The following is a 21,955-nucleotide window of genomic DNA, read 5'->3' as shown; positions in this document are numbered from 1 at the left end:
AACAAAACAAGTTCCCTGTTCTGCAGAATGGACGATACCTGTCAGTGCTGTTAAGAAGGTGGACAAAATGTATGATAAAATGGTTAAAAGTAAAGGAAAGGTAAAGAAACCATCAATTTTAACTAGTTTTGATGGTGACGACAAGCAAGAGGTGGCCACAAATTGTAAAAAACTGAAAAAAGAACACGTTCTTGACGAGCCAAAGCTAGAAAATAAACAATCAGCATGAAAATAATCATACTTACATATTGGTGTTGAGATATGGATGAAGAAAATCAATTTCTTATTATAACGAAGGAAACTCTTTTTCGAAAGTGCTTTTATTGGTTCACACAGCGCTAATGTCGGGCGAATTGTTGCTGTCATTTGCTTGAATTGAAAAGAAACCTAACCGGTTTGCCAGCGTTTTTTGACATCCGGAAGCTATCTTCGACAGGCAAGCTGTCAGTGGCGTTGAAGTCGCTCTTTCCGGCATCTTGCAAGGTGAGTGAAGGAGCGCATTGAATTTGTTGTCGGTAAAAATTAGCATATAATTGTGCCAAATCGAATGAAACCTTATGTTATTGGAATATAATGATTCGGAAAAGTGTCCAAGTATTCGTGGCGTTCGATTTGCACGGGTGAATTACTTGACGCACTTGAATTAAGCGAATACACTTGGGTGCCCCATCAACATCAACATTGGGGCATTCGACATTTGCCACATATTGTTCCTACGGCGACAATGATTTCCACGATTCATGTTTGTCGGAAGCGAAAGCGAAACCAATTTTTCTGTTTAATTGATGGAGTTTGTTTTCTGTTTCTTTTCCAGACTGCGAATTCAAGATGGGTCGTTACGCGAAGGAACCTGATAATGCTTCTAAATCTTGTAAATCTCGTGGTTCGAACCTACGAGTACATTTCAAGGTAAGTTTTTTAACCATGGGTTTAACTTCAAGGATTCCTAATCATTCTTTTACGATCCTTTGATAGAACACCCGCGAAACAGCACTAGCAATTAAGCGCATGCCTCTGCGTCGTGCCCAACGTTTCCTGAAAAACGTTGTGGACAAGAAGGAGTGTGTTCCTTTCCGTCGTTTCAACGGTGGTGTGGGTCGTTGCGCCCAGGCTAAGCACTGGGGTACCTCCGTCGGTCGCTGGCCGAAGAAATCGGCTGAATTCTTGCTGCAGCTGCTCAAGAATGCCGAGGCTAATGCGGACTACAAAGGTTTGGATGTCGACCGTCTAGTGATCGACCACATTCAGGTTAACCGTGCTCCGTGTCTACGACGCCGCACGTACCGCGCCCACGGTCGCATCAATCCGTACATGTCGTCGCCGTGCCACATTGAGCTGTCGCTTACGGAGAAAGAAGATGTTGTCACCAAGGCCGCCGACAATGGAGAGCCAGCGAAGAAGAAGCTGTCGAAGAAAAAGATGCAGCGGCAAAAGGAGAAAATGATGCGCAACGAGTAATGATAGTGAAGAGTATTTTACTATTGCATCGTTGTGTAAGTTGTTCATTTTAAGGTGGTGAATAAAACCGTCACCCGCGAAGGAAAGTGCAAAAGGGCGGAGAAAAATGCAATTGGTTTTGTGTATTTTGATGATTAAGAATGATTATACAATAGGAATTGAGAAGTGATTCATAATTGAAACGATTTAACGTACTATCTAAAATCGCAACGTTTTAAACAATTGAGAAGTTGAACATGCTCACTTCATTCATCCAATGTCTGCAATGTTCGTTGGGTATGTTTTGCGTGTATTATGGACGGGATAGCAGAGAAAACATGCTAACATCTCTAAAGGTTCGCTTTAATACGTTGTGCTTGTAGACCATCATCGGCAACTCTGAATTCATATACTCAACTTTGCTCTTCAATCCATATACCAGCATGGAATGGCATGGTACTTGTTTGCTCTCTTTCCTTCTCTCCCTTGTTTGGCACGGAAAACAATATGAGGAACCGTGCAAAAAGTAATGTTTTGCACGAGATGCATGAGACAGACACTACATGCTCTAGAAAGTAGCAGTATTTGAATCGATTCTGGCTCTGAAGAGCCGCAGCAATCATTTAGTCTCACTGGTAGTGCAGAACTCTTTCTCTCTCTCTGGAGCGACTAACCCAAATCTGAGGGCCCCACGCTGGCCAGGGGTGCTAGTAAGCGGCGTGAAGTTCAACTCCAAACATAGTCGCCAGCTGACTTGGAGAATCCTCTCCGAAGTGTCGATGATAAGGTAAACCATAGCGTACATATCGCGGTTGGAGACAAGTGATGCTTCAAAAGGCCCCGCACGTACACTTTGCCATTTCCGACGCGTCCTGAATGGAGTGTAAGCACTTGGTTTGTGACTATAGCACGGAAAGTTTGTGCGCTGCAGACTCGCATTGAAACACATACGGCAAGTGAGGTAATATTCTTTGCTGGCTTGGGCTGGCAAACATTCATTTGTATACTTAAAATGAGGAAATTCTTAGTTTTTAACATGTGTGCAAAGTTTATAAGCTCTGAGCAACGCGGTGCAACTTTAGTTTACGGCTATCTTTAGTGTGAATTGCCACGAATACGCGTGTTACTTGGAGATTCCTTTAAGCTCTTACACTCCGTAGACCCATGAGAGATTTAGAGATGAGCGAAATACGAGAGGAGGCTATGCGAAACGCAGATTTGTGCGTAGCACTACTGGTCGTTTATACACAAGGAGAAAGATTAGATTAGGGCGAATCGAGTGTGTCCTTCGAAGCGGTTTATTGCGGGCCGTGTGCCGTTTATCGATAGTCGATAGCAATTCTAATGCAAGTTGGCCACGCGAAATGGCTCCTTCTTAGATTGCGTGTTCTTTTTTATCGCCTACCCTGTGCCATTCACGCGATACCCTGCCAAACTCTGTCCCCGGCGGTTTCGGATTTTTTTCGGGAAGCATATTATAATTCTGATTGGTTGCCCTTGTCACAAATAGTTTCTTGTCGCTTCCGGCGGGAGTGCGTGCAGGTGTCAGTTAAATTTTGTTCGTTTGTTGGTTAGCATGGAGGAAGCGATTCGTGATTTATACTCTCCACGTTTACACGCGGTATATATTTGGCTAGTGCCGCATCGTCGCGTTTTCTCATTTAACTCTTTTCGTCGCTAGAAGCAAGAAAGTGCGGTGGTCAGATACAATGGTCGTTATGCTGTTATTGTTTGAACGTTTTTCTTCAAGCCATGACGCCATCGAGATATGTTCACATGGAATCATTTTGTTCTTCTAGGTCCCTGGCATGCAGAATCGGAAGTTCAATGCAGAACACTGAATAGCTACAGTCTTGCGTCCTGACCGGTACTATCCATCCCTACTATACAATCATTCACCGTTTAATCTAGCCTATACTATGACTTCATGAGCAATACCGTAAAAGCAACCTTTTCGGAGCACATAAAAATCAAGATTCGTTGGTAAATGCCATTTCTTTTTCTATCGCTTTTTTGCATACGTAGAACATGAGATACGGGGTAGAGTAAAATGTAAATAAGTTTCCTTCGATAACCGCCGCAAAATTTAAACCCAGCGAACGTCGATTCTTCCCGAAACCGAATCGAACTTTTCGATTTAGACCAGCTTAGCCCAGATTTGGCTGTCAAACGGAAGAGCCGCGCGAAATGCGTTCGGAGCACTTCGACTGTTCGGGTGCTAGAAACCGCCTGCTAGAAACTGCCTGCCTGTCTGCTCGTGTGAGCTTGCGGCCGTTCGTTTTGCAGCTAGTCCGAGTAAATCAGCGGCACGAGTTGCAAAGTTCAGGTTTTGCCTTCGAGACGAGCGTGCCCATCGAAACGATCCTCGGTGTAAAGTTATCCCCGGTGCTGAAAACAGGCGGTGAGCAAATTTAATTGTAACCTGCGACTAATTCAGTGGCCGGACACTGTGGACAAAAGTCCTGCAAAACAACGGACTAATCGCGTTGGGAAAAACGCATTTTGCCGGGAGGAACACCACTGCGGATCGGATTGGGCTGCGAAAGTAGTGTGTGTGCGTGTGTGGTGCTTGAAATTTAGTGCCAAATGGCCCAAAGGCAGAGGATTTGATAGGCGATGGACTCTTGCATTTTACAGAAACTACCAGCATCTGCCTCGTTTCGTTATTTCAAAGCACATTGACCGGTGGTATTTGCAAACGCGTTCAATTTCTCCGCTAGTTTTTCCTGCCACGGACCACCCAGAGGGTTACGAACTATACATTTTATTTTATGGAGAACACAAGGCTTACATTTAAAATCGGCATAACGAGCATTGGCATTGAGACGTGATCGAGTTCTGTATATGGTGGCAAACTCCGCCGTCGACCCACACGCTTCGAAAAGGATGAGTGCAGAGAAGGGGCTGTGCCACAACGGCCGGCCAATGTGTCCATGTGCTAGCAATGATGGAATTTCCTGTGTCGCCACACCGCGATTCGCTGCCCTGACCGTGGCCGGAAGCCTCTGGGAAGGCGAACAAACGGATATTGCGTTTAGCGGAGAAGCTTGCGACGAGCAGTGAGAGCGAATGTGAGGGGCTTAAGAAAGAGAGAGAGAAAGAGGGAGCGATAGATAGAAGAGGACCAACGAGATTGAGCGAAGCAGAGGGTCAGTGAGAGTCGCTTGACAGATTTTTCTTGGCAAACCTGCGTCAGGATACTCTTCGGCAGGATCGTTCCGTGTAATTCATCTCCAAGTACGGGAGGTACGGTGGAACAATGCGTTCAGTGTGGTATCGGCGATTTGCTATGCCTAAACCGTAGAGGAATTCCCCATTGAAGGGGCGCCTTGTGCCCATGTCACCTTCGTTCAAAGGTTCCGCTTCCATTTAACCGATGTTTCAGGTTGGACTATGATGCGGAAAAATGTAGAAGAGCATTCCCCTTCTTTTTCGGCACTTCACATTTCAGTCTCCTGTCAGGGGGAGTAGCTAAGGCTGTTCAAGGCCTTAGTTTAGCAACGCAAGGCGCCTCGTAGGGGCATACCACTTTCTTCGTCGTGTACTGTGTCCCGCCACACGGTTTGTGATGGTGCATGTGCTCCATTACGAGAAGAACAAGCGAAGGCCGAAGAATTGTCCAACTAAAGAGTAATCGAAGCCTGACATAAAAATGCCCCATATGAACAAGGTTGGGGTGCTCCTGTTCTATTCCTGTTCCTAAGAGCAATTTAAGGTCACGGCAAAGTGTTTCCTTTTTGTTTAATTTTTCTTTCACACTTGCTTCAAGGTAAAGCGAGTGAACAAAAGAAAGAATTTTCTGCCAATCGAAAGCGCGATCAGGTTCGTGGAAGGTGCCCGATAAGATGTATGAAGCTGCATGTTGCTGAAATTGGAAACGCACAGTGTTTAGAATGAGGACGGAACAGTTCATGAAGTTTCGAGGATGCAACAGACGGCATTAGATTGCGAGATTCACTTAAAACGAGAGTCACAGAGAGACAGAGAGAGAGTGAACCAATGCAGGATAGAGCAGGATGCCTGCGGAGAAAAGAGCAACTCAAAACGTTTACCGAGAGCATACCAAAATTAGGTGGCTTTCAGCAATGTGGAGTTCCGTTAGTCAGCATTCAAGGTCACATACTCCGAAACCTGCGCCTCGTTATGTGGCGTGGGCATAGAGCAGCCCTTGGATCTAGTGCCGATACCGTCGTCATTAGGTCATCACGGTGGTGTCGAACACCTTTTTGGCTGACCCGGCCAAGCTAGGTTGAACGGAGGGAGCACACGCTTCACCATGAAATATTGGGTGGGTCGATTCCCGCCGGGTTTCTTCCCAAAGAGGCCGCCACTCTCTTTTCAATCGTTGTGATGCTCAAATTCAAACAATGATGTGGGGATGGTAACATTGAACGATATTTTCACCACCGTTTCACCTCGGGTGTGTCACAGGACATGGCGGAATGTCTCCTGTCGCGTGCTTTTACCGAAATAAGACACGACGGACGTCACGCGATCTCGCTGGTATATAAATCGCTCAATTATCATTTTCACACCATTTGCACCAACGGGTTTTTGAAGCTATGAAGGTACAGGGCTGAATAAGTCTTTCGAGCGCAAAGCGCAATCAATATTTAATTTGACGAGCGTATAGTGATGAAGAATATAGGTTTTTGTGTAAAAATGTGGCAGAATACAGGAAAAGTAACAAAAAACATTATCTGTTAACACTGTGAGAGAGATGTTCGGAAATATTCGAAAATGAAATTTCGAACGTCAAAAAATCACGAAAGTTCTGTCACATCGCAGTAATCTTTGCGCGAGTTTCCGCAGATTGTACGAAAGTATTCTAGACATTTCCAATCAGGTCAGGAGTCGACCGCTGCCGCTCATCACGCGTACCGAACAAGAAGCGTAAGGAAAATTGTGCTGCGTGAGAGAGTGAAAGGTTTTCCACCGATTTCCTGTGTTTCGTTCATAACGCGCAGTGAAAGGAGAACGCCCCGGTTTCTGCTTTGGTAAAATGGCAAATTTTTCTCCCAGCTTGCTGTGAAAGCAATTGCTCCGTTTCAATTACAGAGTGCTGTTTGAATGATAATTATCTCACAAAGCAACCAAAGAAGCAACCGTTTGCATCAATCTGCCAAGTCTCCACTGCAAGTCGCGCAGTAACAAGCTTCGTACTCTCGTCTCCGGGTTTCAAGTGGTAAAAGAGTCACGAAATGAATCATTTTAAATCATTTAGCTTTTTGTGTTGCGCAGCGGTGAACTTGAAAAATTGAATCATGTTTATAATCGTCTTCTGATCTTTTCTGTTTTGCTCCGTATGTCGCTCCCGCTCCGGACACAGGTCGTCATCATCTCCTTCGTCGCCATCCAGCAACAGAAAATCAAATAGCGCTAGAAAAATGAGTGACCGCAAGGCAGTGATCAAGAATGCCGATATGGGCGAAGAAATGCAGCAGGACGCGGTGGACTGTGCGACGCAGGCACTGGAAAAATACAATATTGAAAAGGTACGTGAATGTAGGGTGTAGTGTGGTGGTCGAGAGGTAACCTCGCCCCTTTAGAGGTCCCCTTAACGCTACTCTGCCGAAGGCATCGAGCCGAACGGGGCGACAGCCAGGCGACAAAGTATGCCTGCCAAGTAAGCCAAGGACAGGTTTCGTCGTTGGCGGCTACTGAGATGATACCGTTCCAGCTACTGTGCTGGACTAACTAGCCAAGGATAATGTTGTTAGACCTCCGGGTGTCGTCGTGGTCGTCGTTGGTGAACCCCGGCAGGGGATCCCAGTGAGTGGAGGCTAGAGTGATCCTTTGAACGTGCTTCTTCTGCGATGGAGAAGAGCAAAACCTCTGGAGAACAAGTTTCAAACGTGTGTTCAATCGTTTGATGGATGCACTTCAACATCACCACCCCTATGCCCTGCCCGCCATGAAGTGGTTCTTCAGTACACCGCAACCAACCAACCGTCCCCGGACCGGTGCAGAGGGACCCGCGTTTCGTAATTAGATGTGAATCACGTGCAGATATGCTCATAACTCCATTTTCACCCTTAAGTGGTACCTATGATAGGTGACGATGGGTTGGCAACAGTCGTGTTGGTCCGGTCGTAACTTCCCAAACGTGTTCAAAATTGCAAGATTCTCCGACTATCCTGTCTTCCGACAGACAGAGGACGAGACGACAGACATGGGAGCAATCCGCAAAGTTTGGCCGCTACGAAAACGTGGTTCGGTTACGGCCACACCATTGGCCCAAAGATCCGCTCCCAATCGGTTGGATTTGTGACCGCGATTCATGTCCCGAAAACAAACGGCGAGACGGCAACAAACGTACGCGTGTTGCGGTAAGCCGATGTTTTTATTTCCCTCCAAGAGATTGGCTCACAAACCAGCCGTTTTGCTTAACGATCACGTTCAACAAAACTGTCCTTCTGCTTGCGAAGGGACTGTAAAGTTTCGGAACACGTCGTATGGTGCGAAAAGTTAGTTCCTCCTCCGCATCGTGTCGTGTGCTGATGATGACATTATGCGGAGTTTCGCTATTGCATTCATTCACTGTCGCCTGCCCGCCCGCCCGCCGGGTTGGGTTTGGTCCGTCGCGAAAAAGCGCGGATGATGCGCTTGCAATAAATTAAACCTATTTTTAGCAAACGCACACACACAAACATACAAACGGCCCATTGGCCAAAATCTTGCAGTTTCACTCTCTTCTATTCGCGCGCGAGTCACCTCACCACGGACAGGGGAGGGTACTTGAGCTCAAGCCGTTTTTATAACCGATATAACAAAATGGTTCTCGGTGGTAAGTGCAACGAGAATTTCGCTGATCTTGGTGTAGAGTGCAAGAAAAAGGTTTACTTGTCAGTGCGCAAGCGGGAGGAAGGGTACAATCTAGCATAATTTATGCGGTCACTTGTGCGTAGCGCGTCCTTGGTCAACTGCTGCAACCGAAGCGTGTCACAGCAATCAGGGTTATGAAGGTTAGGGTTACAAACACGGCCAGAAATTGGATCGTAATTTCTAATATCAGGTTGGGGAAAAAGTAATCGACGTTTTTTGCGTGTACTTCAAAACTTTATTTAAGATGCTTTTCGTGGACCGATTTGCATCAAATATGCACCATTTTGTTGAACAATTTTTGTTGCCTTTTCAAAAGTACTTTTATAATGAATCTCTTGTAGAAGGCTTGGTCGTTATTGGCGAAAAACTCGAGCAATCCATTTTCACAATCCTTTTTTGATCTTAGTTTTTCATCACTCAGGAAATGTTGTAATGCATGGAAAAGGTGTCAATCGTTAAGTGTAAGGTCCGGACTATACGTTGGATGCATTAAAACTTCCCTGCCAAGCTCTAATGGACTCTCTGGCGAGTCAGTAAAGACGTGCATAACATTTCGTTGTTCAGATGGAACACAAAAGCTCTTTCGTTGACCGATTCTGGTCGTTTCTGGTCAATTACTAGCTTTGAACGGTCCAATTCTTGACAGTAGAGAACTGAATTTAGTTTTTAGCCATACGAAAGTAACTCAAAATAAACGATTCCCCAACTCCCACCATATACCCAGTAGAGCCTTCTTAGCCGTTTTTCCTGGTTTAGCCACTGGTTAAGCTGCTATGCGAAGTGCAACTTAAAACATCGAAAATAACCAAAAAGGGTCAACGAAACCAAAATTATACATTACTAGCGGTTAGCGTATCGGAACCACAAACACCATGCACAATTTCAGTGCTCTAGCTTGAATTTTCGCCTTTTTTGGACACAAATGATGTTTGGACACAATGATGTAATTTTCTCTTCTTTGACCTCCATTGCTAACACCCTGTAACTCACAAACGAATAGAACAAACGATGAACATTGAAAGCATTTTTGAAGTGTAAAGTATCAGCTTTAAAACGAGCCCAAACTTAAAACTGTACGATCGAAACTTCACGAGATATCGATCACTGAAGGCATCTATCGCGGAAAACGTCGATTCCTTTTTCCCCAACTTAATATATGCCAGACGCTATACGTTTATAACTGTGACGTTTCGTGAAATGCGGTTTAAAGCGCAACCCGATGAATGCCTGACTATGTTTCTCCCTTATATTTCAGTGGATTGATATGACACGGTTGAACTCTTGTCCTTAGATCTAGTTTTGTTCCTAGTTAACAGTTTCCTGGGTGGATTTAGGATGGATCCCTCTTTGTCTTTTCGTCATTTCCATGGACAAATGACGCTTCAAATGGATACGTTGAATGCTAGGCTTTATAAATAAACACAGAAAATCAATATACTGCAGCGTGCGACGCCGTACTACGCCATGGTCGAGAACAACATGGGTGTTTTTGGATCCGGACGTGGAGGCTCCTTCCTACATACTCTCTCACTATTGCACTTCCCGTAGGTTGATCTTTAAAACGCAGACATTTTGATTACGTTGGTTGCCGCCGGTAGCACATAGTTCATAGAACGTGTGTTTCATTATATTCGTCGTGCTCTATTTTGAACGACTTTCATAAACATTATTATTTACTTCAAGAATTTGATTACTCTCGATTTGTTTAAATTGATGATGGCCTCATCTTAGAACAGTGAGTGACATTGGAAAGAACAAAAGGGTATGCTCTCTTCTTGTGTCGTTCCTTTCGCGATACAAAATAAAAATCGATACACGCCACAGTTGATCTCGTGCGCACATACTGCTGCTGATAAGCGGTCCGACCGTGAAACATTATATGTACGGCCGCCATCCTTTTCCAAGCGAAATAAAGTGGTATTCGGGACCTGAAAAACCAACTGCATATTTAGATGTGGTTTTTAGTATCCATCGGCTTTCTTTCTCCCGTTGTTTCGTCACAGGCCTGCCCGGGTCGTTGATATATAATTATGAGTCCAAGTATAGAACTGACTTTATTTCTTACTTTTTACCTGGCTTAGAATGATTTCTTACTTCTACCTTATCAAGCTGACCTATTGGGAGGGCCTGGTCTGTTTTTGCCGCTGTTTGCCTATGGTAAATAATTGTCGATGCAGCGAATTAGCCGTTGACTGCTGCACTGCTATCGTGGGAACAGGTTGGTGGGTCGCCGATGTACCGTTATGAGCGTTAGATTTCGTCTGGATCGTCCCGGCGCATCGGTGAAGCGGATGTGGCTCGTGGCACGTGTACGGGATATGGTTTCTCGGACGAGTCGTAGGTTCAGGCGTGTAACTATATGTCAACTGAACAGTGAAACCCGGGTGGTATTTACAGAGTACAATTGTGATGTTGGGTTTCGTGGGTTTCGCCCCTAGGAAAAAGTATCCAGAACATTGCTTTTACTGACGTCGGCTGGGTCGATTTGTACCTTAATGTGGATCAACGTGAAGGGCAGAGCAGCAGCACGAGAGAACTCATTTGTTATTGCTGGTTGAAGGAGGTGGTGGGCGGGTTATGTAGGTTAGTGTCCTCTTTTTTATTTCGCTGCAGGGTGTTCCACCCTATCTGGGCGAGCTGAGCAAATGAGTGTATGTTCGAATACAAACGGGGAATTTAGAGTGGAACCGGAATACGGTATATGACCGACCGATGGTGCACCGAGTTTGTGCATTAAAAAACAACTAGCAAGGCGGCGGCTATTTGACTTCTGAAGGAAAACTGAATCCGCGGGACTCGTTCTTCACGAAAAGGAAAGTGTAAACGACTCTAAACAGGTCACACAGAGGATCACGAACAAATTTGGTCGGGTGTATGATTTTATAGCCATACTTAAGGTAGATCCGAAGGTTATGGCGAAAGTACTGAAACTAGAACGTGATGCGTTAACTTAACATACTTTTCAAAAGTTTTTTAACAACTTAAGGACATCAGACAGATAATCTGATCTTTGAACTTGTTTAATAATAGGGTTTGTTTGCTAAACTTGGTCAATCCAGAATGATGTGCTTCATCGTCGTCGTCAGCTTAGAATTTTGGGTGAAAATGTCAATGATCACGTTTCTTGATAGCTAATGGGGGTTGAAGTTAATACGTAGCTTCCATGTTCGATTCACGCACAGCACTTCCTTTCGGATGGATATTTGTTGGCATTTTCGCTTCGTAACTTCCGCGGTTTAAACTATCAACAGGGTTTTTGCAAAACATCGGTTGATCTACACTTTTAAAAAGGTTGCATAATAACACCGTAATCATCTTATCACTGAAGTAGAAGCTTATCTGGTGTTTCCCTGTAAGATATATTATTTTTAGTCATCTGAATGGTAACTTTATGATTTCTTTTAGTTCGTCCCGGTTCCCGGTTCGTCTTTGGTTCTAGGCGAAGGCGTTTAAGTGAAATATCGGCGAAGAGGATTTCTAGAATGATCACGTTTGTTTTGAAATAATTAGGACCCAAAATGTCGATACAATTCTGCGACACAACTTCTGTATAGTATTCACAAAGAAACGACTTTAATTCACAACACGTTTTAGTTTCATTTGGACCAGCGGCAACAGGTTGATTATTTCCAAGTTTTTGCAAGTCACTTTCATGCGGTATTATTACTTTTCCATTTTCAAGAGGCCGGGTTATTGCACCGGGCCAAGCTTAGGGTCGGATCCGTTTAGTAGCTTCCGACCATCACACACATCAATCCTACCACTTCATGAATCGAAACGCATTTACTTTTGTGCGGTACAAATTGGCGTTGAGTGATCCAGAAACCGATCATCTAACCCCTGATGTGTAGCCTTTTGAATCAGGAATACTGTGACTGTGTCATCTGCATCATTCAACCATCACCCAACCTTTCACCGATAACTTGCCCAAGGTGTCCTTATTCTGGAACGGCGAGAAAAGGGCGTAGCATCACCGATAAAACCCTTGCCACCCATTCATCCATACACATACACACACGTTTTGTCTACTGCTGACTGCTGCGGGACAATGCTTCGTTTGGGCGCGTTCACATTTTCCGTTCCATTTTCAAGCACCCGCTCCGGATTTGCCACCGCTACTACTGCTACTGCGGCCGCGTCGAGTTTTATTGGGGAAATTAAATTTGCCCCAGTTAAACCTGCCAGGTGGGTTCGGGGTGGTGCTACAGGAGCTCGACCACGGCTTGTGTTAGGTCAGAACACGCGGCACCGGTGGTACGGGGGTGGCTTTTGGTCGTGTTTGAAGTCGCGGTTCCGATTTTCACCAATTACCATCTGTGCAAGGTGTACAACAAACGGCAGGGGACGGACCGACTGAAGAGCATGAGCAGCCTGAAATGATCGCGCGCATTTTGCGTCATGTCCTTTGCTCGCATGTCTTCAAATTTTCCGTTGTTGTGTGCGCGTCCTAGATATAGGCATCCTGAAAATGACGTCACGCCTTCCGGTGGCGAACAAAAATCTAAAACTCACTTATCACTGACTTTCTCCGGTTTTGTTGCAGTATTGATCTGGTCCTGCAGTAGTTAGAGTGTGATAGTATATATTAAAAAAGCGAGACATATAGTATCATTGTTTGAATTTGTAACAAGAGAGGAGGCATTCAACGGTAGAAATTAGGCGTTTATGGTTCTTCCAAGAGTGATCGGTAGAAGAATTACTGGTAGAAGAATTAGAATTACTTGTTACATAATGGTACAACATAACCGGTACAGATGATTACAAATTATACAAACAAACGGCAAACCAACATATGGGATTAACATTATATTTGCGTTTGAAGAAGTATAGGATGAAATTTTTCAATGGCCGATGCTTTTAAGCATTGGCGTTGAAGTGACGTTGCTGTGAATGATGGAACGATGGAGTATCGTTAAGAGTGTGTTTGTTCCATTTCTTCTCGCATATGACGTCGCCCCATCGCTACTACTTTTGGTTCGGTGCTCCAAAACCCTTTGATGTGTGAGCGAATTTCCCAAGAGCAACGAACGAAGTGTTGAAACACATTTACCTGTGCGGCGGTATGACCTACAAAGAGACACGAGTCTCGTTCGTCGTCGTCCACAGGTGGCACGGATGATACGAGAATGATGATCCTGTGCCACGCACCGGTGTAGCCTGAATTGTATTCGATGTTTTGCGAAAAAAATCCGAGATAACCGCAAGTGTTTTTAACAACCTGCTCTGGTAATCAGTTCTAAAGACAAACTTATTGACGTCACCGGGAATTGAACAGTATTGTGCTTCCATTTGTAGAATTAAAACATATGCATCCCTCTATACGTAACGCGACTTATGCTGTGAGACGCGACCACAAGGCATCCGCTTGGCGTTTGAGCCTCTCATAATAAATTGTGATAAAAAGGGTTGATTTATGGCTTGCTTAACTTTTCACAACTGTGCTAGGTTGCTGCTGTGATACCACCTGGCAGCTGTTGGTGGCTGCTTGGGCTTTCGCAAAGGTAAACGATCGTACAAAGAAAACATTTCCTGCTGATCTTCAGGCTTGTTGAACCCAGCATTTGGACGGTTGTTTTTCTCCTATAAATTTTTTTCGTAAGAAACACGATTATCATTCTCCGTTGTTTTCAGTTTGTAGATAACAGGTTGATGTTGGGTGATATCAGGATGCGCTTCTTGTTTTTCGTTGGGCGCACCATTGGGAACCGAACGTCAAATTTGTACAAGGGACACGCCAAAACCTATTGGTACACCACACTTTTACTCGAATGGAACCTTGACCATCTCACTGTCAAACGGGGGGAACAACGGTGCGCTTTTTTCCAAAAACCCGGCAAATCTTCCCTTGGTGAAAGGAGCACCACCGGCGACGTTCTCTTGTTGGATATTGATTGATTTATATCCCTCCTAATGGAATTACTTCTTCCGCAAAGCGTCCGGCGGGGAACGATGAACAAATCCTTCGACCAACAAACAGAGAGAGAGAGAGAGACCGCGCTCGAGACGCGCTAGATGACGTGAAAATACCTAAGTTGACGTAATAGAACTTTTCCACTCACATTCAGCGTCACTGGTGGTTGTACCGGAAACGGGGCCAAACGATATCTAGTATATAATTTTTAAAACACGTATGCTGTGCATTGGAAAATGTATTTTCGTTCAACAGCCGTTAAAGAGAATGTTGCCCGCCACCCTCGGTCTACGCGTTACCACCTACTGCTCGCCCATCGGCGGTGGGTGGTCAGTGCGGCTCGACTCTATGGCGGACCGACCACCGAAGTCGTAGCGCGCTGCGTCCAAAGCAATTTGCTGGAATTTTCCCTTTTATCGTGTCGTTGCTAAAATTAGTCTCAAGAACACCAGTCAGCCAGCATCATCATACCCAGCGGTCGGAGTGAGGCCGACGAGCAAAAGATGAGCTCCCTCACCGGATGATGGAAACGGAAGAGCCAGTCGTTTCAGTAGCCACCACCAGACCCCGATTGCGGTGGTATTTTCTCATCCCGTTGCCCGTTTGGTTGGCGGTGCTTCCCTCACCGGAACATGTATTGCCGTAGGTTTTTGGGCCGGCTGGCGGTTTGGTACAGTTTGGGCTGCCAGCTCCCCGGTAATGATGATCGGGATGGATGTGCGTGGATCATAAGTGAGCATTGTGCAAATTCTCTCTAGAGAAAAGTGCAAAAAAGAGAGAGACAGCTATGAAGACACAGAGGGAAAGATTGGGAGTGAGAGAAGATAGAATTCAACTCTCGGTACATGGCCTCAATTTTGGTACGTGCGACAACTTGATGCTTGTCCTGTGAGAGCCCTTCTTGCGTTCGAGCTTATTTCAGCAGCGTCTTCGTAGCTTTTCGCTTTAATGTCTAACATTGATTTAGGTAGGTGTGGTGGGCATCTCTGTTGTAATGTTGATGGAAGAATCAGCATCATTTTTTCATGCCGACCGATCACGGACGTTTTGGGACTTTACAATTTCCAATAACATCCAGGGTCTCTCGCGTGCCAGTATTTTCTTCAAAGTTGGAGGGAGTATTATCCTTTTTCTTTCATCGCCCCGGTGAAAACTAATACCCATTCTTGACATTAAATATTATTCACTTGAAAATTTGCGTTCGGCGTAGTCTATTCCGGATTGCGGATTGCGATGCCGAATCTGGCAAAAGTTACCGTCGCTGTGTTCAGATAGAAAGTGGAATAATAAATCCCGTTTATATTAAGGCTGCAGAGAGCATCTCCGTCATATCCGTCGGTGCACCAGGTCGTCCTTTCCAAGAACGAACCGGTTTCATGTAGTTTTTGGTGGGTTCGCTGGGTCCACATCGGGTTCCTTCGGGTGTCTATAAAAGTGAAGAAACGCCCCTGAGTTTTCCCACAATCCGTGTCGAAGTATGCAGGCAGAAATTCTCGGTAAAATCCGAGGCGGAAGAATAAGGAGAGTGACAAAGAGGGAGCAAACGGTGCGCCATCAATTCCTTCACCGGGGAGGGCAATTGGTCCCATCGTTCAGCGATTTATGAAGTTCAGCAGTTGGTAACAGAGTTTTTGATGACTATTTTATGCCACAACCCGTTTCGGGCGTTAGTTGGCGCAAGCAAAAGAGCATTACTATGGCCCAAAAGTAAGGTTTGTGTTTGGATCACGCGAGCAAACTGGCGACCGCATTGTTTGCTGCTGCAACCGTGTTGTGGTTTAAATCTATCGATTTTTCAAGCCATAAAATAAAATGGGTCCTCTGGTTTTGTACAATCTTAGTCTGAAGGGCCAAGGACATTTTCGACAAACATTGTACGAATCTGTTATCGAACAGCGCGTTATTGCGGTAATAATATTTGGCTGGCGCTCCATCGCCCACTCCACCTTCCGGCTCGCGAAAAGTGAGTGGAAGAGTTCTTACAGTCTGGCCAGGATCGAGACGCGCCCCAGCTGGTGGCACGTCTCCCGGTTGGCGCTAATGTGCTGGTAAATTATCTTCACCTGGGGTCTCATTTTCACTTCATGAACGTTCGCCTTTGAATTCCACCACACCGCACCCATGAATACTGATGCAGAAACAGGAGGATCTGGCGCGATGCAATAGCCCATTGCCTTCGTCGTCTTTCCGCAACAGTGAGACCACCGGCGCACTAACAAAGGCTGAGCTGTGGATGGCGTTGCTTCCATATCGGTCTGCAAAATAAAACTCGTAATCGATCGATAAAGTTTTAACTACCTTTTTGGCGATTCGCCGCTTACCGGGGAGTTCGTGCATCCGCACTCCAGGCACTACGCTTGCACACCATGGAATGAACTTTACTTGTGTTTGTTGCTGTTTGTATGAAGTAAACAAATAAATTTCCTGTTCTGCGCGAACCTATCACCAACGGCAGCGGATGGACCACAGGAACAAAAATCCAGGCAACGAACGGCAACGAGCGGCACAGGTCCACAAATATATGTGCTTTTTGATGAGCTATGGGATCCTTTCCAATCGGTTTCCAGAATGTAGAGGGATTCTATAAAATACAGTTCTGGGGTGGGCGTTGGTACGGCGCTCGTGGTAGGAATTCCGATAACAGATGCGCAGCCAACAGCATTTTCTAAACAATCTGATTGTCTGTGAACCCAACTTCACCGGCGGTGGGGATAGCATTGGGTTGGGTCTCCCCAAACTTTTGGCAGAGTGTGGCCTGTGGGTTGCCAAAAGAGTGACTCTAACACCTTCGCCACAAAGTCTTTCCTTTTACACACACGCCGCGGAACGTTAAAGGTGTCTGGGATTTGGGGTCTGTGGGCTGTGTGACCCCGTTCCCTGTTAGAGGCCGGGCAAATGAACCCCCAGGTTCAGTGGGTGTGGGAACCATCAATTTTCTTTCTGACCGAGAACGCCGCCCTCGCCGATCTGAATTCCGTTGGTGGCATTCGTTGTTGACCCCTTTTCGGTCACTCGGTGGTGGTGCCTCATTTTAGAGGGTTCCCCACTACCTGCTCTACTTGATTACCGTCGGTACAGGGCGACAATCGATCCCATTTTTCCATCGTTGGTTGTTGCGGGGTGGCGTAAAAGTGTTCCAGTTCGCGGTTTCGCCCGGAAGGGAAGCCACCGGTCGGTAAGCCAGGGCCGATGTTCCTAGAATCTGCCGGCTGGTGGTACCCTGTGTTCGTTGGCTGGGTAAGTTCTACTGTGCGGCTCTAATGGTAGTTTGTCATGACAGCATGCTGATGAGCGCGCCGAGGGGGGCTTGGCTGGCATGTGCCACTTCTGTGGGCGCGTACTATTCCGGCAACCAGACCAGACGAAGCCTATTCTAGATATCCGCGTTTCCGCTGCCAGGAACTCCACCAACTTCAGAACATTGCGGCGAAGAGTAGTCTGTCAAGGCCATGGCGCACCGATGCAACGTGGCGCTCCAATTATCTTGCATCCAATCGAAGTAAGTTACGGCCGCCGTCCCGGATTCGAAAGATTCCAGCAAACTGATACTGGATGGTTGTTGGGTTTGATTTTTGGTTTCGGGTAAAACTCTCGCTATTTAAAGTTTGGTGTGGCTCACAGCCCCAGCAAGCAGTGGAAGGCTACACTGAACACACGGAAGTTATCCTTAGTGGGGTCATAAATGCACGTTTGCATTACGCTGTTCGTTTGTTGTTGTGGGCTTATAGCAGACTCAGCTCCCCGTTCGTCATCCATCGTCGTCCTGATTGAGCTAATTTTCGTTGCATGTTTCGTCGCTGACCTTTGTGCTGGGCCGGGCCGGTTCTTTTGATTGCTGTTCTTGCTTTTGCATAGTTGAAGAGACGAGCCACTACTGTTGTGAACAGCGCAGCATCGCGGCGTTGGAGATGCAGCATCATCTGGTGTATCTGGCGGACGGCTTAAGTTGCTGTGCAGACACAGACGGGCACTCTTCACCGGGTGTGCGCTGATTGTGTCGTTCTCTGGTTATTTGCGTGACAAACAGAGGACCAACCCGTGCTCCACGAAGTGACGGGGCGGTGCGGGTCATGCTATGTGTGATGACATGCTCTTTGTGCGACATGCTTTTTTACTCTTTCTCTCACTCTTTTCATGGCGCGGACTGTGGCCGAGTCCGGGTCATATGTTGATCCTTGAACAGACAAACAAACAAGGCCCACACTGTGCCCGACTGGATGCACCCGGTGATTTTTTTACACCGAGATTGTTCAAGTTCCACCGGGAGAAAGAGAAGTGTGATGGGCTGGCTGCTGTGTGTGGTGATTATGTTTGCTTTTCATGGACAACCAAGCCCTTCCTTCAATAGTGTTCCACTCGTTTTTTTCCGCTGCTATACTGCTATTGCAATGCTCTAGTTTTGCTCATCCCGTTTGCCACCGGTACGACGATGATAAGGGAGATCGTAGGAGATCGTGCATCCTTTCTGTGGAGCCATGATGGCACGGCATCCCACACGGTGATCTTCCGTTCATACGCCGTACACCTTTCATTCAATCACTAGCTGGAGATGGTGCCGCATCCCCCCTATGCTGGGGGTATTCTTTTGAGCCGAGGAAAAACGATTACCATCGGCAGCAGTTGCAAAATAGACACACATATACACACACACGGTCAGGGTGGTTCGGTCAGTCTATTTCGCATGCACACAGAGTATCGTACGCTGCGGTAGACGTAGAAACAGAGACGTGTTCACGGTCCATTTTAACACAGTCACCAATCATCAGCTCATGTTTTACAACCGGTCCGACCTCTGTCGCGGTTCGGTGATAAAGTTGAGTTTTGGACCACTACTGGGGACAACGCTACAGAACTTAACAAATATCATCAGAAACTTTTGTTTCACCCAATGGTGGAGATGAGAAAAAGTTTCCCTTCTTTTAAAACATTTCATTGTGTTGTTATCGGTGTGTAACAAGTTTTCTCTACCTTTTAGTGTAGAGTATTGTAACTGACTATATGATTTTTGAGCCTTACTTTGTGTTTAAATTTAACAATCTTACTGTTAAGAATTTAATTAAAAAATATTATCACCGATAGTCAGTCGCTCTGTGACCTGAGTGAGCAACTTCCTTATACCGACTTTTTCCACTGAAGCGATAAGAATGGCAATAGAATAGCAACTTTCATCGTGATTGCGTCTCGCCATTTGCCGTGACTTGACTATGACTGCGGCGCGCACTTACTTCGATGGACAAAGTTTTCTCGCCAAGGGAAAAGAATGGGAACTTTTAGACCCTTAGTCTCCGCCCGCTGCCAAGTGGTGCATTTTAACGGAAGGAAAATAGTTCAAAAGATTGCTTCAGTCTCTCGCTTGTTTCGAAGTGTTTTGTTTAGGATCAAATTATGCGCATTTGCATATTTTGGTTTTTTGAGGTACGAAGAATTCAGTTTTTAACGTGTGTAAGAGAGAGAGAGAGCAAAAACGCGGCGGGGACACCGGCGTAATCACGCATATTGTGCGCGTCACGACGACATGCTTGTTGGGCGCTATTAGAAGATAAGGAAGAAAGGTGAAAATGGAAAGCAGCAATCACCAATTCACCTACAGCAAAACGTGAATGGATTCCTCGCCTTTGCCCGGTGTAATTCTGTACTACACACACTATTGACATTGTAGTCATAGTGGTGTGGCTCTTCCTTATATGTTGCTCTCGGACTTCTCTAAAGGCTAGCCTTGCTACGGATTCGCGCTTATTTAATATGGTTTGATTTGCTTGTTCTCGTTTTAGGATATTGCTGCCTACATAAAGAAAGAGTTCGACAAGAAGTACAACCCCACCTGGCACTGTATCGTCGGTCGAAACTTTGGGTCGTATGTGACGCACGAAACACGCCACTTCATCTACTTCTATCTCGGTCAGGTTGCCATCCTATTATTTAAGAGCGGTTAAATCGACCATTAGCCTAGTACTCGATATGCGTTAAGAAGAGGTGCCGCGGCCGGAACAGGAAAAGGGGTCTTATGGAGAGGAACGTGGAAAGCTTGCGTGGAAGTCGTGTAGAGCGCGAACAAAATTGTAGCTGTATCGATGCTTACGTAAGAAGAGACAAAGAGAGAGAGAAAGAGAGTGGGAGGGAGAGAAAGATGAGATAGAAACGTAAGACGAGAGAAAAGAACGAGAAGGAAGGTGATGTGAAGAGATTTACAGCGGCTTGAGTTGACTCCGACGCTGGAAGGAAGACGTAAACGACGAAAGGCCGTCTTGGCGCGGACTACACGTCCGGTTCGCAACGGAAAATAGAAGAGGACGAGCAACAACAAACATAGACCCGGTACCGGAGAGAAAAATTAACATTCTATATATTTACTATGAATTATATGATGATGATACACTGGAAGAAGACAATTGTACTAGTCGCATGCAAAACATCATCTCTGACTCAAGCGAGCTGAATTCGAGAGATAGCTGAGTTGTTGTAAGTCCGCCCGAGAAGAGCTACGCAGCAACGCATAAGAAGCGAGCGCGCAAATGTACAAGAAGAGACAATGTCGAGGGAGGAAAAGACCTGGTGCTGGCCGCTAAATACGCGCAAACGGCCATTATCATCTGCAGCCAATTTCACCCAGCAGCAGCAGCAGCAGCAAAGCTACGTTTATGAACCCGTTTGAAAACACACAAAAAAGAAGCCATTTGCATTACTAAATTGTACTACGCCGTGATACAAGGAAAACAGGAATGTAGGGAGGAGATGTTGAAGTCCTGAAAAACGCAGAAAACAGAAACAAAAAAAACAAGAAATCCAAAACAAACGAATAAACATTAAAAAATACAATCATTCGGTGGAGTATGCAGTGTATGGTACAGGCGAGAGCGTGTTTTAGGTGACTGCACTACTATTTTAAGCAAACCGGACAACCCCGGTGCTGCGCCTGCTGGACCAACCGCGCGCGCAGTGAGTTAGTAGCAACAGCAGCAGTAGAAGACAGTCCATAACGCAAAGCATACAGAGCACAGGAGATCGGCAAGTTTACGTGTCTGCGCGGCGTCATCCGTAACATGCGCCACTCGCTCTCTCATCGTAAGAGGCTTACACGAGGAATGTTTGCGCGAGCGCCTCGAGAGTAGAAATGAGGGATTGATCGGTGAATGCAGGACGAGGAGGAACACAACGCAAACGCCTTCATAGCCAGTGACCATAATGTGGGCGATTGATTTTTGTAGAAATCACTGCGCGCGCACACACGTGGAATATCAAAACGCGCACACCATCATGCACACGAGACGGGTGTGTGTATGTGTGTATGTTTATGTGTGCGACTTTGAGTGTGACATATACAAAAAAACACAACAATACCGAGACACTTTTAGTGAGAGAGAGACTAGCAGAATGCACAATTTCAACAAGACCTCGGCCACGCAATGAGACGGTGCTGCTCATCCCATGAGACGGTCCCAGTATCAAACAACAACACACTTCACACTTCAGCCCGTTACACACTTAAGTGCAACACGCCCCAATCGCGCATGCCAGAGAAAGATGATCGTGATCACAGGACACGTAGACAGAAAGCTTTCAGTTATCGTTCCAATATAATTTGAAGCCTTCCACTTCTCGAGCGATAGTAGTAGTGCTGTGTTGTGGCGGACAGGTCTTTCAAAGTGTAATTGCCGGTGGCGGCATATGTTTTCGGGTTTCCTCTCATGCTTTTTCTTTTTTTCCCTCTCTCCTAATACGCTCGCTCTTGAAGATATCTGCGTATCGCAGAAGAGACGTGTTTTGTTTCCGGAAGACGCGAGG

At 45.9% G+C, this 21,955-nt stretch overlaps 2 protein-coding genes across 5 annotated transcripts; both read left to right on the top strand.

Moving 5' to 3' along the window:
* The first annotated feature begins 459 nt into the window (after positions 1-459).
* Positions 460-1,570, top strand: LOC131208466 (large ribosomal subunit protein uL22). Of its 2 annotated transcripts, none has more exons than XM_058201230.1 (3): positions 460-483; positions 815-909; positions 976-1,570. In XM_058201230.1, the coding sequence occupies exons 2-3, from the start codon at positions 829-831 to the stop codon at positions 1,456-1,458; spliced, it is 564 nt and encodes a 187-aa protein (XP_058057213.1). In that variant the 5' UTR covers positions 460-483; positions 815-828; the 3' UTR covers positions 1,459-1,570. The 2 variants fall into 2 exon arrangements, with proteins under 2 accessions (XP_058057213.1, XP_058057214.1); XM_058201231.1 differs by lacking the exon at positions 460-483 and adding an exon at positions 492-515.
* A 733-nt stretch (positions 1,571-2,303) lies between these two features.
* LOC131212185 (dynein light chain 1, cytoplasmic) lies at positions 2,304-21,020 on the top strand. Of its 3 annotated transcripts, XM_058205949.1 has the most exons (4): positions 2,304-2,398; positions 3,237-3,420; positions 6,767-6,932; positions 19,945-21,020. In XM_058205949.1, exons 2-4 carry the CDS (start codon positions 3,365-3,367, stop codon positions 20,104-20,106), a joined length of 384 nt encoding a protein of 127 aa, XP_058061932.1. In that variant the 5' UTR covers positions 2,304-2,398; positions 3,237-3,364; the 3' UTR covers positions 20,107-21,020. The 3 variants fall into 3 exon arrangements, with proteins under 3 accessions (XP_058061932.1, XP_058061933.1, XP_058061934.1); XM_058205950.1 differs by lacking the exon at positions 3,237-3,420 and having other exon boundaries at positions 2,321-2,398; XM_058205951.1 differs by lacking the exons at positions 2,304-2,398; positions 3,237-3,420 and adding an exon at positions 3,713-3,838.
* Positions 21,021-21,955: the final 935 nt, after the last annotated feature.

Source organism: Anopheles bellator, chromosome 2 (assembly GCF_943735745.2).
Source record: "Anopheles bellator chromosome 2, idAnoBellAS_SP24_06.2, whole genome shotgun sequence".
Classification (NCBI taxonomy): Eukaryota; Metazoa; Arthropoda; class Insecta; order Diptera; family Culicidae; genus Anopheles; species Anopheles bellator.
Note: the sequence above shows the minus strand (reverse complement) of the source record. Positions and strands in the feature narration are given on the sequence as shown.

Coding starts and splice junctions, on each gene's coding strand:
- LOC131208466 (XM_058201230.1), top strand. CDS start 829: ATGGGTCGTTACGCGAAGGAACCTGATAATGCTTCTAAATCTTGTAAA. Junction 910..975: donor ACCTACGAGTACATTTCAAG/GTAAGTTTTTTA, acceptor ATCCTTTGATAG/AACACCCGCGAAACAGCACT.
- LOC131212185 (XM_058205949.1), top strand. CDS start 3,365: ATGAGCAATACCGTAAAAGCAACCTTTTCGGAGCACATAAAAATCAAG. Junction 3,421..6,766: donor ATAAAAATCAAGATTCGTTG/GTAAATGCCATT, acceptor CTCCGGACACAG/GTCGTCATCATCTCCTTCGT. Junction 6,933..19,944: donor AAAAATACAATATTGAAAAG/GTACGTGAATGT, acceptor TTCTCGTTTTAG/GATATTGCTGCCTACATAAA.